General features: G+C 39.8%; 1 protein-coding gene across 1 annotated transcript; it reads right to left on the reverse strand.

Annotated features, from left to right (window-relative positions):
• Window positions 1-1,530: 1,530 nt before the first annotated feature.
• tspan2a (tetraspanin 2a) lies at window positions 1,531-12,744 on the reverse strand. Its single transcript, XM_083972058.1, has 8 exons — window positions 12,514-12,744; window positions 9,525-9,627; window positions 4,180-4,277; window positions 3,231-3,305; window positions 3,056-3,148; window positions 2,902-2,973; window positions 2,636-2,719; window positions 1,531-1,669 (listed from the first exon to the last, which is right to left on the reverse strand). Exons 1-8 carry the CDS (start codon window positions 12,580-12,582, stop codon window positions 1,604-1,606), a joined length of 660 nt encoding a protein of 219 aa, XP_083828184.1. The 5' UTR covers window positions 12,583-12,744; the 3' UTR covers window positions 1,531-1,603.
• Between the last annotated feature and the right edge of the window lie 1,910 nt (window positions 12,745-14,654).

Raw genomic sequence — 14,654 nt, forward strand, 5'->3', positions numbered from 1 at the left:
TATATATATATTACATAAAGAATTTCAATGCACTCATGTCATTTCAATGTCTTGATTTCTACACATTGTCATAGATTATACATCTACATTGAACAAAAAACGCAACACCCATTCTTCATGAGCTAAACTCAAAGATCTAAAATGTTTTCTATGTACACCAAAGAATTATTTCCTTCTCTATTTCTCTAATTTGTTTGTTGATTTATGACAGCCCTGTTGATTATCATTATACTAAAGTCAATTGACCTCTAAGGGGTCATTCTTGACCTTGAACAGAAGATAATTAATTAATAATATAAACCTGTTCTCAACACAATGTGCTATGTGTTAAACCACTGGCACTGGTTGTCTGGAGACTTTTGGGTAACTGGGGCATTCTGACCGATATGTGTGTCACAGTTTCCTGAACCTGTCACCCTCTGTTAGCTCTGGTTTAGCATTGTGCCGCCATTTCTTGGCATTGACTCACCACGTTGCGGAACGTTCAGGAACTTCAGCGACCGCAAAATTTACATTCATGAAACTTTTCTGCTCTGCTGACACCTTTCGAAAAAAAAACTCAAACTCAACTCACTTCACAAAGGCAGGAAACAGAAAACAACCAGACGTGAATAAAATCACCCAATGTTGTTTTTTTTATTGTGTTTAACAGTACGGCATAAGCTATTACTTCATATCTCATTGGCACACCAACAAGATTTGCATTGAAAAAAATTCACACAAAATGCAAACTAGGTCACTGTTACAGTTCACACATGCTCCAGGAGAGCTCAGGATGTGGTGTTACTCATCACCTTTTACATGAATTTGGAAATTTACAGAGCATAAGTTTTTCATCAGACCTTCCTAACCCTTTGGGTTTATATCACATCTACACTTCTTCTATTGTGCTTTAAAGTAGCAATACTTCAGAGTGGTGGCAGGGAGCAAGCGCAGTCTTCAGAAACACAGGTGATAGATAATAGTGAAGAAGCTAGAGGCTTGTACGTGTGGCTAAATAGGCAGACAAAATGTACTCTGCAAAGGTAGGCTAGTCCTCAAAACATGTAAGCACACAATTAGGCCTTAAAATGACATAAAAAGACTAAAAAGGGCACAGAATAAATAATGTTAACAGCAGATGCATAAAATAGGTGTCCATATTTACAGGGAATACTCCTCAGTCACGACATTCGTGTGTCAAAGAAGGCTTGGTGTTCTGTGTTGTATGTGCAGCGGCAGTGTAACGACAGGATGTTATAACCAGGGAATGTCACAGAGGCATGCCAGGAGCAGAGCGTGTGTTATGGAAACAAACGGGGGAAATTGGAGTGTGTGTCAGTGCTGGTGGAGCTGAGGAGAGGGTGTGGAGATAAAGATCCAGCGTAACGTGTCGAACGTGGCCTGTTGATAACATAGAGTTGTGCTCTCTTTATCTGTGATATGAAAACTGCCCCCACCAGATGACAGTGAGATGTAACTTTGGCGTTTTCCCTTCCTCTGCAGATGGGGTTGATTAGGAAGGGGCTCGTAGTGGTCTGGCTGGTGGGTGGGTGGGTGGAGAGAGGGCGGTGGAGGGGGTGTGTGGGAGAGAGTAGTGGGGTGGAGGAGGTCAACTCACCGGCTATATAACCTCCCTGCTGTTCCTGATGGCACAACACAGCACCATACTGAAGATCATCCCTATGATCTGAAAACACACAGATGTTCAGGACATGGTTACGTCCCTTTACGTGTCATCTTCATGTTGTTTTACTCACAAACAATAACAAATAACCAAATAGAATCTAAGATTATTAATCTATTAGCTATATCAATCAGCCTGAAGAAATACTTTGCTTTGTTTTCATGTGCTGTGCAATTATTCAAAACATTTCATTGGAAGTGTAGCTGTCAAACTGCACTAAATCACATACTGTAGCTTCATGGTCCATGCATGACGGACCTTTCATAACCTTATTAACAATTATTCAGAAAATGCAGACCTATAAAATAAAGTGATACCACTAAGAATTTTTACACATTTTCCTGCATTCCCCCTACATGTGTATACAGCTCTGGAAATAATTAAGAGACCACTCCCAAAATGATCAGTTTCTCTGGTTTTACTATTTATAGGTACTATGTGTTTGAGTAAAATTAAATTAAAACAAATTGTTTTATTCTATCAGCTACTGACAACATTTCTCCCAAAATTGAAATAAATATTGTCATTTAGAGCTTTTATTGGCTGAAAATGACAACTAGTCAAAATAACAAAAAATATCAAGTCTTGAGTAATAATAATGCAAAGAAAACATGTTCATATTTATTCCTAAACGACACAGCAAGAATATTTTAACTCAGGAAGAGTTTATAAATCAGTTTTTGTGGGATGAATGTCAATGTTTAATCCCAGCAGTGGTTTTTATAATCCTCCTAGGAATCAGATGTGGTTCAGGTGATCACCTCATCAGTGTCTCATTAAGTAGTTTGTGTTGGTATTTAAAAAAGAAAAGAAAAGAATGACTGTCATACATGTCTCTTTTCCAGAGCTATATATATATATATGTATATATATATATGTACAGTATATGTTTCTTAATATTGGGTTGTATCAAACACCACACACCAGTGTAATAAGAAAGATAAGTAAGATAGTTTTGAAAATTCTCACCATCACACCTGCGACCCCAATCCCAATGTATCCAATGATGTGCAGTTTTTCATTGAAGAAGTCTGTTATTGCAGACAGACAGTCCTGAAAGCAAACAATACATATATTTTTTATAATTATTACACGTACTGCTCACAGTTCTGTTTGAAAATAATCCACTGAGAGGTGTGGCGGGGCAACACACTGCAGCAGACGTTGTGTTGCTGAAACGGGACTCTGCTGCCACCATGTGGCTGTGGAGTGTTACAGCAGACGTCAGGGTTTACCTTGGTGTCAGGTGGAACGTCTGCACACAGATCATTAGACGCCTCTGATGTGGAGCCCCCGCAGCAGTTCAGCTGTGAAGGTGAAAAGTGAGACGCTGTGACACAGGACGCTTCGTCTGTGACAGTTACATGAGCGACATGACGTTTAACTCACAGTTCTGTGGTAAATCAGTGCGATTGCAGTGCCGTTTGAGGTGGGGGAGGGTCCCACAGAGCTGCTGTAAAACTTTTGAACTTCCTCCACAATCTGTTGTTAAGAGAAGATGAAACAAATCAGTTCATGTGTGGTTGTGAAGTTATATTACAGCCTGATTAAATAAGTACAGTACCTGTTCCTTGTTTATGAATCCAAACACACCAGCGGCAATCTCTGCACCGAAGATTATCATAAGGCAGGCGAAGAACTGCAGAGAACAGAAGAGCTTTGTTTTGTCTTTCATTCAAAAAGAGACAGGTGAGTTTTTCCCTTATAATTTCCCAATATTGTAATTTAAAGTCCAATCTTGACATTGCATACAGCAGAAACAAACAGCAAACAGGTTTCCTGGAAAGAAAGTGCTCTGGCATTTACGCAGCATCCGTCATTTAAATGTCTACCAGAGTTTACATATCACTGCAAAACACTATAACCAACAGATGAGACAAACACTGTAGCAAAAAGTAAAAAGAATCAAAGATTTCTAGGAAGAATAAAAAATAGACAAACTTTACACTGTTTTCCCCTGCTGTGCAGTAATTAAAAAAACAACAACTCTTGGTTACATTTACAAGCAACTGGAATAATTTGTTGAAAGTGTAACTATCAAATTACATTTCCCCTCTTCATTTTTATTTATTCAGAAATCATGAACCTATAAAATAAAGTGATACCACTAAGAATTTCAGAGCGATTGATGTAAATCTGTAGCTCTCAAACTTTTCCAGCATGTCCCCCTCATAAAATATTATATATTATGTATATCCATCATATATATTTGCCTAAAGTAAAAATTGAATCTAATACAAACTAATTTACAGAAGTTACATACACAGTTACACACGTCAGCTTTTCATTGACAATAATGGGAGAAGCTAGCAAATATTTAAAAGCTCACTCAGTGGAAAACTCTTGTTTGTTTGTTTGTTTGTTTGTTTTATCTCTACATAAATAATCTTCATTGAACTTAGTCTTGCTTTATATTCATGCAATCAGTTAGCCTAATTTTGTATAGAACCACTGCAGCGAAGGAACAGCATCAGAGCATGAATGAAACCAAGAGAAGCAGCACTTGAACTCACCGATGCGAGGAGACACTGAGACTCACGTACGGCCCCGAAGCAGCCGAAGAACCCAACGACCATCATCAGACTTCCTGCGCCGAGGAGGATGTACACAGCTGCAGAGAGAGAGAGAGAGAGAGAGAGAGAGAGAGAGGGGAGGACAGATGAGGAGTCTGGATTGAAAGAATAAATTAGGAACTGATCAATCAACCAATCATTTGAAGATCCTGGTTGAAGAATTTACAGCTTTAATAAACACAGACAAGAATCTGATCCCTGCTGGTGCTCGGTCACATGACTGCAGTTAGTTCACACATCCAACTAAGGGTGGCAGCATTACCCACCCTCTGTCTTGTCTTGGTTGAAGTCGGGTGTATAAAAGGACTCTTGTTGTGTTCATGTGCCAGCAGAAGTGTAGGTGGAAACTTCTTTAATAGTCTAAAAAAACCTCTGAATCGCCTCCCACGTTACTCTGAGCTCACTCCTTCAGAGCGTCCGCTGAGGGCGTTTAAAGCTCCGAGTCGAGATGAAAGAAGTCAAAAACAAGACGTCTGTTTAGATTATTGTTCCATTCCTCACTTGATAAATTAGAGTTCCGTCGGATGGAGACAGGAATATAAACTTAGAAATATATAGATCTCAAGATGAATCATTGCTTGTTTGGACGATTCAACAACTGGCACCAGTGAAAACAAATACCTGCAGCGTCCATCTGTCCGTCCTCTGTCACAGTGGAACCTAACCATCTATACACATCAGAGGCAGACTGCACATTAAATGTGAACTAAACCCAATGGACCTGGAGAGTCTATTGAGAAATGAGTGTTGTTTCTGTGTTACTTCCAATTACTATGTGTGGTTTTGCAGTGCTGCGGACTGTAGCGATGAACCTGATGCCATCTGTCTGGTAAAAAAAAAAAAAAAAGCAAATCTAATTTTTTAGAGGTTTGGGTGATGCAGTATTAAGACGCCATCCGTCACCATCCTAACCCTCTCTGAGCCTCTGGATGTCGTCACCTCCCCAGTCCGCTCCCCTGCTCCCAGTCGTCACTACTGAGCCCGTTAGGCTGTAACTATACACCGGGGCCGGCCCCCAAGGGCCATGCTAAGGGCCTAATCAGTGACATAGACAGCAAGAGCTGCAGCAAGTTAATTAATCCACATGGGGAGGAGGATGCAAGCTGTTGTTTTGCTGCTGTTGAACAAAAAGGGGAGGGTGAAGACGAGGTGAATCGAGGGACTGGTGCAGCGCTTCAAAAGCAGAGAGTCTGGCTTAGCAGTGGAAAATATAGCCGGCCAAGACGGCTTCTACTGTATATACACAGTGTCCAGACAGGCCTGATCTTGGCTGCTGTTGTTTCCATCACTTTAGTATGTTCTGATTTACTGTGGCACTTCCTCTTAGTGAAAGCTCTGATATCTAACACCTAACACCTGCCAACTGTGGTCTGCGTCGTCCGCGTTAAAGCTGCAGACAAGTCGCTGGGAACTGTACAAAGCTAGTGAGGGTGAACATCTCCTGTATATTCAGATAATGGTTGTTTACTCCCTGAACAAGGAGCAACAAAGGCAACAGAATGGAAAGTGCATCACCCATAGGAACGATGCCGCTTTGCTTTGTTATGGTCTCGTCTCCCTGCTTTAGAGGAGCAGGCAGGCAGCAGCTCTCCACCATTACTCTGCTCAGGAAGCTTGTGCAGATATTTATTTTGTTGTCAAGGCTCCTCTGCTGGATCGATGGGATGTGGATTAAGTGATAACTGGCTCTCTGTGATCTTCTGCACCCTTTGTTGCCTTGAAATCCTCCATAAGTCAAATTGTCATCAAACTATCATGACCAAAAACTACTTTAAGTCCACAGTAAAAGTAGGAGTACAGTCCATTTGGACTGTTCCATTGTGACCACTCTCATTGTGATTTGATTATTGCTGCTGATGCATAGTGAATTAGCAGCCTTTTAATGTTGTGGCCAGTGAAACCAACTGTTATTCTCATAGATTTATTTGCCAATCATATTTTTAAGGTAAACATGTTTAATTTTGTGTGTGCAAAATCCTAAAGGAATATGTTATTTTGGCTTCTTGCCAGCGAAGATACTCTATATAGAAAATATCACATTAGAGGTATGAAATGTTGTACACTTTCGGGCTCCTCAATGGGCATGGTCATTATCACTTGCTTATATGAAAACATAACATTAATGCATAACATATAGATTTTAAATTTGTGCCTGGTTTTGCTGCTTGTTTTTATCCACTAGCTTAATATTTGATCAGTGGGAGGTGGGAATGACCAGACACCCCATGATACGATATCAAGATATAATGTTATGACAATACGATATTAGCACGATATTTTAGTCATGATCCGATATTATTGTGAATGAGACTTTTCACCTTTTTCCCTCAAAAAATTATGTCCTGGAAGGAAAACATTGCCATCATCTTTATGATGATAAAGTTCTCAGTCTGTTCATCTCCAATCATTTTTACTCTTGTAAAGTGGGATCATCAGCAGACTGACCAACACAACCATAGAAAGTGTCTTTACAATGCATATCATAAAAGATCAATACTTGGTGTTTGTGAATCAATATCAACATTGCCACACAGAATATAGCAATGTATTGATTTTTCTTTATCCCTATAATCAACTCAGTACAAGATCATATCAGTCTAATAATACTCTCTATTTTTCCTCCAAAAACAGTTCAATGATAGTGAGTGACAGAATTATTAAACAAAGAAACACTAGTTTTATTTCAGTTACAATTTTATATTCATGATTTCAAATATAAATCTGAAAAGTTTTGAGCTTCAGAAGTTTTCTTTGCAGCAGTGAAGAGAGATGTTGTGAGATCTCACGAGAGTTTGTTGCTGAGACAGAAGCAAATTGCGGATAAAGTTAATTTTATTCTGATCTGTGGCTCTGAAGAATGTCATGTCGATGACAGACTGAGAGGATCTGTGCTTCGTGTATAATGGCTCCGATATTTACTTGGACAATGGAGCGAAGGAATCTTTGATAATCTGTGATCTTGTTTGTTTCTCTCATTAGAATGAACAGACTCAGCTGCTGGGCTCCTACAGGCCGGGGTGGTGGAGAAACCCATGTGACACAGATACAGGAGGAAAATGGAAATGAACTGTCTCATTTCTCTACCGTCTCTGATACTAGATAGACTAAAATATGTTACTGTAGTCAGCAGCTGGTTAGCTTAGCTTAGCATTAAGACTGGGGTAAAAGTCAGCCTGGTTTCAGACTGAAGTGTAAAAAAGGCCATATTTAGGATTTAGGGTGGATTTATGGGCCTGGCTATTTCTTGGCCCTGATAATTGAGTTTTCCTGTGAACCAAGTTACTTCAGCTGGCCTTGAAATATAATCGTCCTGTTGAGGTGTTGAAGTGAATAGTGGTGTAACTATACTGTGTATAACTGTGAGAAACAGTCAGATACAGAATGAGTGTGAATGCATATGTGGAAAATAATTATGCGTGTCTTTCCTCAGAAGTTGAGATTTGCATGACAGTTTGACCGAAACTGAACACAATTTATCTCAAATCCTGAAATTTACATGAGCATTTGCCTGTGAGAAGATCAGTGTGTTTCTATTCTTACCCACTGCAAAAACAAGGAACCGCTGTGTGATGTAATAACGGCTGACGCTGAAGGAGACACTCCTGTCACCTGCCCCACCCAACCTGTCGCTGCTGTCCTGAGGGAGACAGCCAGTTCCATGAAAGCCCAGCAGAGAACTGATGAAGTGAAGTCACCATTTTAGGTCATGGTCTAGATGGGAGTAACAAGAATAGGCTTCTTTCTAATGGTCTGCTCCTACGCTCAGCGAGGGAGACAGGGCCTATTGTATGGAGTCTGCAGCACTATTACTACACACTCGAGGGTGTTTTTCTTGTCTGCTGTATGTTTTAAACATACACTGTGTGTTTTATTGGGAGCTCTGTAAAGGAGCTCTTCATCTGATATCAGTGTGGAGACAGAGCTGGTCATTACTCAGCTACAGGCTCTGGTTTGTTCATTTGTCAGCATTTGTTTGTGTCTTATTGATCATCAATAAACCTATAATCCAGAGTGCTAACACTAATAGAGGATCTCAGTGATCATTTGACTTGTCTCTTTCACTTCTCCTCTGCACCACTGTCCACTTGGGACATGTCAGAAGATTTAAAGGCATAGGTTTTTGGCATGGACCTATGTGCATGCATACTTATTAGATACAAATGAGCATGTAGCGAGTCGGGGGCACTGGCAGACAAGCAGGATCATGTGTTTCTGTGCACGGGAGCTCCAGGAAAACTCCTCTTAGACACTTTTACAAAATGTGTTCATTGAAACAAGATATCTGTTTACATGGTCACTGCATGTAGATTATTCTCAGTGGTTTATCTTCCTGTTAAAACATCATCATCATTTTAGCACTTCATTTTTTCAACCTCTACACTGTTTATGTTGTTTTTATTTCTACGCACAAGCAGCTCCACAGGTGCAGTGATGTATAGGGACATATAGCGGTAGTGCTGAGTGTCCTTTATTTCCCTAACTGGGAGCTCATTGCTCAGGATCTACTGCAGGTAATGCCGACCATTCATGAGCACTTCACACAACCCTACTGTAGATCGATAAACCCAAACTGTCCCTTTAAACACTTCCCCCTTTAACAGGCTCAGTAACCGAGGATATAAACAACGACTAAAACTATACTCAGAGCTTCACTGGTGCAGAGGAAGGTGAAGAAACATCACGATCCACTGCAAAGATTAAATGTGCATCTTAAACATTCATCGTAGTTCAGTAGCAGCTGCGGCTGCTGACAGGCTCTTCAGCTGAAATGGTGACGAGAGCTGATTAGATCATGATCATTACGACACACCGTAAAACTTGATGTCATCAGGTGTCGCCCGGAGAAAATGTGTGTTCACCTCTGTTGAGCTTTGATTTATTTTCAAACATGTTATATCAAGATGTCAAACTGTTGGATAAGAAATAAATCAGCACAGTTTATACTCTAACATCAAACTGGAGCTTCTCTGGAGCTAATAAGACCTGGTGGACTATCTTGTTTCTTTTCTTTCTTTCTTTCTTTCTTTCTTTCTTTTTTATGAGGTTGCTCAGCCCTTGATACTTGATACTTTCCTCACCTACTTCTCTTAAAAACTATACACAATGTATTTACAGTATAAAATTAAAATATATATTTAACATAAAAACCCAACTGAACTGCCACTATTGATTTATTTAAATGACTAAACTAAATAAAGACTCTTTACTAGTTAATCACAGACACTTTATACCTCTAACCTCACCTCACACATGTAGTACTGTAGGTGTGAGAGGAGGTGACGTACCTATAAAGAAGGTGTCGGGGGCGCCATCGTCTGTCAGGAGCTCCACTGTTTCTGGGTCAAACCGGAGCCACAGTCCCACAGCCAGCACCAACAAGCCCGACAGCTGAGGGATAACACATTATTAAACAACATTCATGTTATACTCATACACTGTTGCAGAATACACAATGCACTATTGTCCACCTGGTTCTAGTATTTTGGGGTTTTTTGTCAGGCTTTCAGTGGCATCTTTGGTGAAGAGCTCTGGATGTTGTCACATGTTTGACCTTAAATTACTTGACAATCTTGAAACTTCACTTAAGCAACATTGTACAGGCACTGTTGTCAATGTCTCATCATCAAAGTAACTCACTGCCAGCTGTTCATATATATATATATATATATATATATATATATATATATATATATATATATATATATATATATATATATATATATATATATATATATTTCTGTATATATAACTTTTTTTCTTCCAAAAACAAGACATGTTATGGCTCTCAAACCATCTTTCAACTGACTATGTTTTCTGTGTGAGACAATATCCCATGTAATAATCTAATTTCTTATGGTCATAGACTAAGACAAAAAGCAGGAGCTCAGGTGTAAAGTGGCTGATGAGTTTGTCAACACTGAGAGACATCATCGCTCCCTGGATGATCTTCATCAGAAATAAACCAATCGATTGAGACCAAGATGTTATGAGAAAGTTTATCCTTCTGCTTCTGACCTTCTAAACACACACACACACACACACACACACATAGAAAACACAATCTGCTTTAAAAAGCCACCGTTATATTAAAACATAAATGAAGGGGTTTAATGCTAAATGTGTATAGGTGTGTTATTCAACACAAAATCAAACATGAGAACAAATAAGTACCATATACACATTAAATTATCCCCCATGTGTCTTTATTTTATAGCGGCAGTATTAATAGCTTCAATGATTGAGTGTGATCTCTAAGAAAAACATAAAAAATCTGTTTGGTTTGTGATCTTTTCCCTGGAGAAGTTAAATCTCTGCCGTCAGTGAAGCACCGGGAGGAGCAGCAGCTCCTGTTTCCATATGGACCATCAAAGTGTCACGTCTGAACGCCGGCATCACCCTCAGCATCAGTGGTCCATCTCCCATGATGCATTTCAGCCACAGGCTGTGCCAGCCTCACGGTGCCTGGGTGATGTAACTCACACTGGCATTGGCTGCTTGTTTGGCTCAGCACCCCAAAACGACAGTGTACTGTATACGGCTCCTTTTGGCTCCGACCACAACAGCTCTGCTTTCAGCCCCAAAACTGTGCAACAAAGAGGCCGCTGTCTGTTTGGGTGACAGGAGTAGTCGTCCTCCAGAGCACAGACCAGTCAGTGCAGCCGCTCACAAGACAAACTGTATCATTTAGCAGTAAACCACCAGCCTCAATTAGCTACAGTCACCAACTGAAACTATTAATCAGTCAACAAGTAAAAACGGATTCATAAAAACATTTTTCAACCTCTATTTCCAATATCATTTAGCTTAGTTTTTCCAGCTGTGAAGATGTTCTGCTTTTTTCTTGTATAAGATCGTAAAAAAATATATTGTTGTAGTTAGAAAAAACAGGGGCTTTAAAAACAACACCTTGTGATGAGCATCTCTCACAATTCTCTGACATTTCATAAATTAAAATGATGGATTAATCAAATAAGTGGCAGAATAATCACTGATGAAAATAAGTGTGAAGTGCAGACTGAACAGCATCTTTCATAGCTACTGCTTAGATGTCTGAAAAAAAATCTCATGTGGAATCTATTTATTTTATCACTGGTTGTGAAATGAGTTTTATCTTTTGATTAGTAATACTGAAATGGAATAAAGAATGTTAGATGTTAGAGTCTGAAGTAGGAGCATAAACTGATGTTGCTCTCTAAATTAGTGGCTCCAGACATGGAAGTTTCATGGTAAATCTGAACTAGAAGAGAAGCGTGCTGCAGTGGTACATCCACAACTGTCTTATAACATTTGCATTTGTTGTTGATTGCTTATCTTTCAACTTCTTCTGGCCTCTTGGAATTATTGAAATTATGCAATCTGAAAAGAAAATGTGTTTTCTTTTCTTTGCTCCTCATTTGAATATATCTACAGCCTAGAAACCTGTAAGGAAGAGTCACGAGTAGACAAACAGCACAAGAGCTTTGTTTTCCCAAGACAAAAACTTAACACCTCTACACTACACTAGCAGGTGATTACCACCTCTGTGTGTGCTGCAGCAGCTGGAGCCAAAGGTAAAACTATCATGCAGCTGAGCAGATCTCCGGTAGTAAAAAACAAAACAAAAAACTGCCTCAATGAACCCAAAACAGATTAAACCTGTGTGTGAAATACAACTGTGCACGAGTGCTCGTGCACACACACATACAACACACACACACACACACACACACTAGTGTACTTGCATTGGGAAAGTCACCACAGCACAAAGCCATATCACCAGAGAGGATCTGAACAGTGTGTTGGAAAAGTAGCAACACACTGCACTGTGTGTGTGTGTTGCAGGATGACAGCAGTACTTTACATACTACATAAATCACCTCAGCACTGGAGGTCTTACAGACTCTTATTTGATTTACTCACTCATTATTAAAGAGAACATTTCATGATGGAGGAAGTTGATGAGGAACAATAATGGACTGAAATGAAATGAGGATGATTGATGGAGTGACTCAAATTGATCATTCATGGAGGGAGAGAGGTCGAGAGAGAGATATGAAGAGAGAGGCAGCAGCATCAGCACCACTCCCCGGCTCTCCAGTCCCTCCAGTTAATTAAATACCATAAAACACCATCAGTAGCTGCAGGATGTTGAGACATGTAAACGCCACTGAGACACAGCATTGGCTTAATCATCACTTCACGTGAATAAATCAAACTTAGGCTACATCAGCAGCAGAGAAAATGTCAATAATCGCCCGGCTGTTTCTACAAACGGTGCATGGCGCGCGGACTTACCCAGAAGATGAAGTTGAAGATGAACAGCAGATATTTGACACATTTCATCCCGCCCTGCACTTTGCTCATGGTGCCACCTGACGTGTCGCTGTCTCTGCGGTCTAAAAAATACAAAAACCGCTCTGAACGCTGCTCTTTTCTAACAAGAAAAATCCGCTCTTCACTCTGACCTGCTCCGCTTCACCATCCAAACCTCCAAACATGCGCACAAAAGCCGCTCGCAGCGCACAGGCGGGCTGCTGCTGCTGCTGTTGCTGTTGCTATTGTTGTTGCACGGCACGCCGACTCGCCTCGCACCGCCCATGCTGCGTGTACGTGCGTACGTGCGTGTATGCGTGCGTGCGTGTGGACGCTGAGGTTGCCAGGTGAGGTTCAAGGAGGAGCCCGGGACCTCTGAGGGAGAAGCCTGCAGGATGTGGAGGTTTGATATCATTGCATTGCATTAGTAGTCCATGGGTAAATGAAGGAAATACACAATAAATGAAAAAATAAAATACATATGAGACCGAATTATTCAGTGACTCGGGCTCAAGCACCTACAGTAACGGTAACAGATTAGTGTAAGGTTCAATAATGAATGTGAGAAGGAAACAATATGTCAGGATACAATAGTTCAGGGCAACACTGATGAAAAGAAATACAACACTGGCACACTGATTAATTTATTAATAAACAAGACTCTCCATCAATTAAACATTGATAGTTGCTTTTTTTTTTTTTTTTTTAGGTTTTTCTTGAAGGTGGAAATTGAGTGTGACATTTTTAGTTTGTCATCAAGCTCATTCCAAATCTGCGGTCCTCTACACACAACACTGAAACTAGAGCTTTTTAGCTTTCATTTCCCCCCAATGATAAGGTGTGGTAGGTGTGCAGAGGTAGGGAGACACATAATTTATAACTGAGTTTATGGATTTATATAATAGCCTTATAATATTTTAAACAGTTATCCCTCTGTGGCATGAATGTTTACTTCAGGGGGAGAAATGTCCAACATCAGTTATGGGGGGCTTGGAAATCACTGATGATTACCAGTTTGAGCTGGTAGCTGGTAATCAGCTTGAGCTAGTAATTGGTAACTGGTAACCTGCTGGTTGCTTGTAGATAGTTGGTGGCAGCTACCAGCTGGTAAAGCATGTTAAAAAGTGATACTTAAAACACTGTTTGATGGTACTTTGTCCCGTTGTGGTAAGGAAACAGTCAAACCCACTTCAGCTCCACATTTTGTTTCTCATGTTTTATTTCAAAAGACTTAAAGGGGCAATGTGAGCGCCACAAAAGTAAATTGAGTGGCATAGAGGGTTAAGTTTAATTAAACATAATATCATCGTCCTTACATTACCTTACATTATTGGACAAACTGATTAATCCAGGTGTGTCTGAGTAGTCACAATGGTCAGACACACCTGGATTAATCAGGTTGTCCAATAATGTAAGACAGGAAACAAAGGAGCTGCCTTAAGTTCAGGAACTAGTGGAGCTGTGCAAAGAGCCCATTAGGATGTAACACATAAACATAGTTATAAATGTTTAACTCTTGTTTAAAAAAGCCCATGTTTAATGTGTTTAATGATATGTTTAAACTTAATAGCCTAAATGATGGATTCAGCCTAATTATTATTTTTTCCAACCTTTCATTTTGGAGTTGCTCTTAAGATAACTCATAAAATACCAGTAAATTATAACAAACTATTCACTAGCTCTTACAATGACTTAGACATGTACTGATAATGGTAAGTTAAAGGGTGCAAATGGATATCTTATCTCATATATAAGCTTATAATTACACACTACTTGGTATCAGCGTAGGAAGAATGCTTTACAAATGATGAATTATGTATTTAATCATGTTTAGCTAATGCTTAACAGTTGTGTTGTTATTAAAAAGTGTTACCAAAGTTAATAAATACCAAATTATATAAGTAGTTGTGTGGGTTGGAGATGTGAAACCAGTCCAGAAAACTGCCATCTGTTTGCAGTCCCTGCTTTTTTTGTCAGTGCTGAGTAACATAGTGAATTACAGTAAACTGAGTGAAGACTCTTTTAGAGGTCTCAGACTCACACAGACACTTTCATATAAACCTGCCTGCCATCCCATGACCTGCCACTGATATCACTGTTTATTATGAAAATACAGGATCTTG

The sequence above is a fragment of the Trachurus trachurus genome (genome assembly GCF_905171665.1).
Source record: "Trachurus trachurus genome assembly, chromosome: 5".
NCBI classification, from domain to species: domain Eukaryota; kingdom Metazoa; phylum Chordata; class Actinopteri; order Carangiformes; family Carangidae; genus Trachurus; species Trachurus trachurus.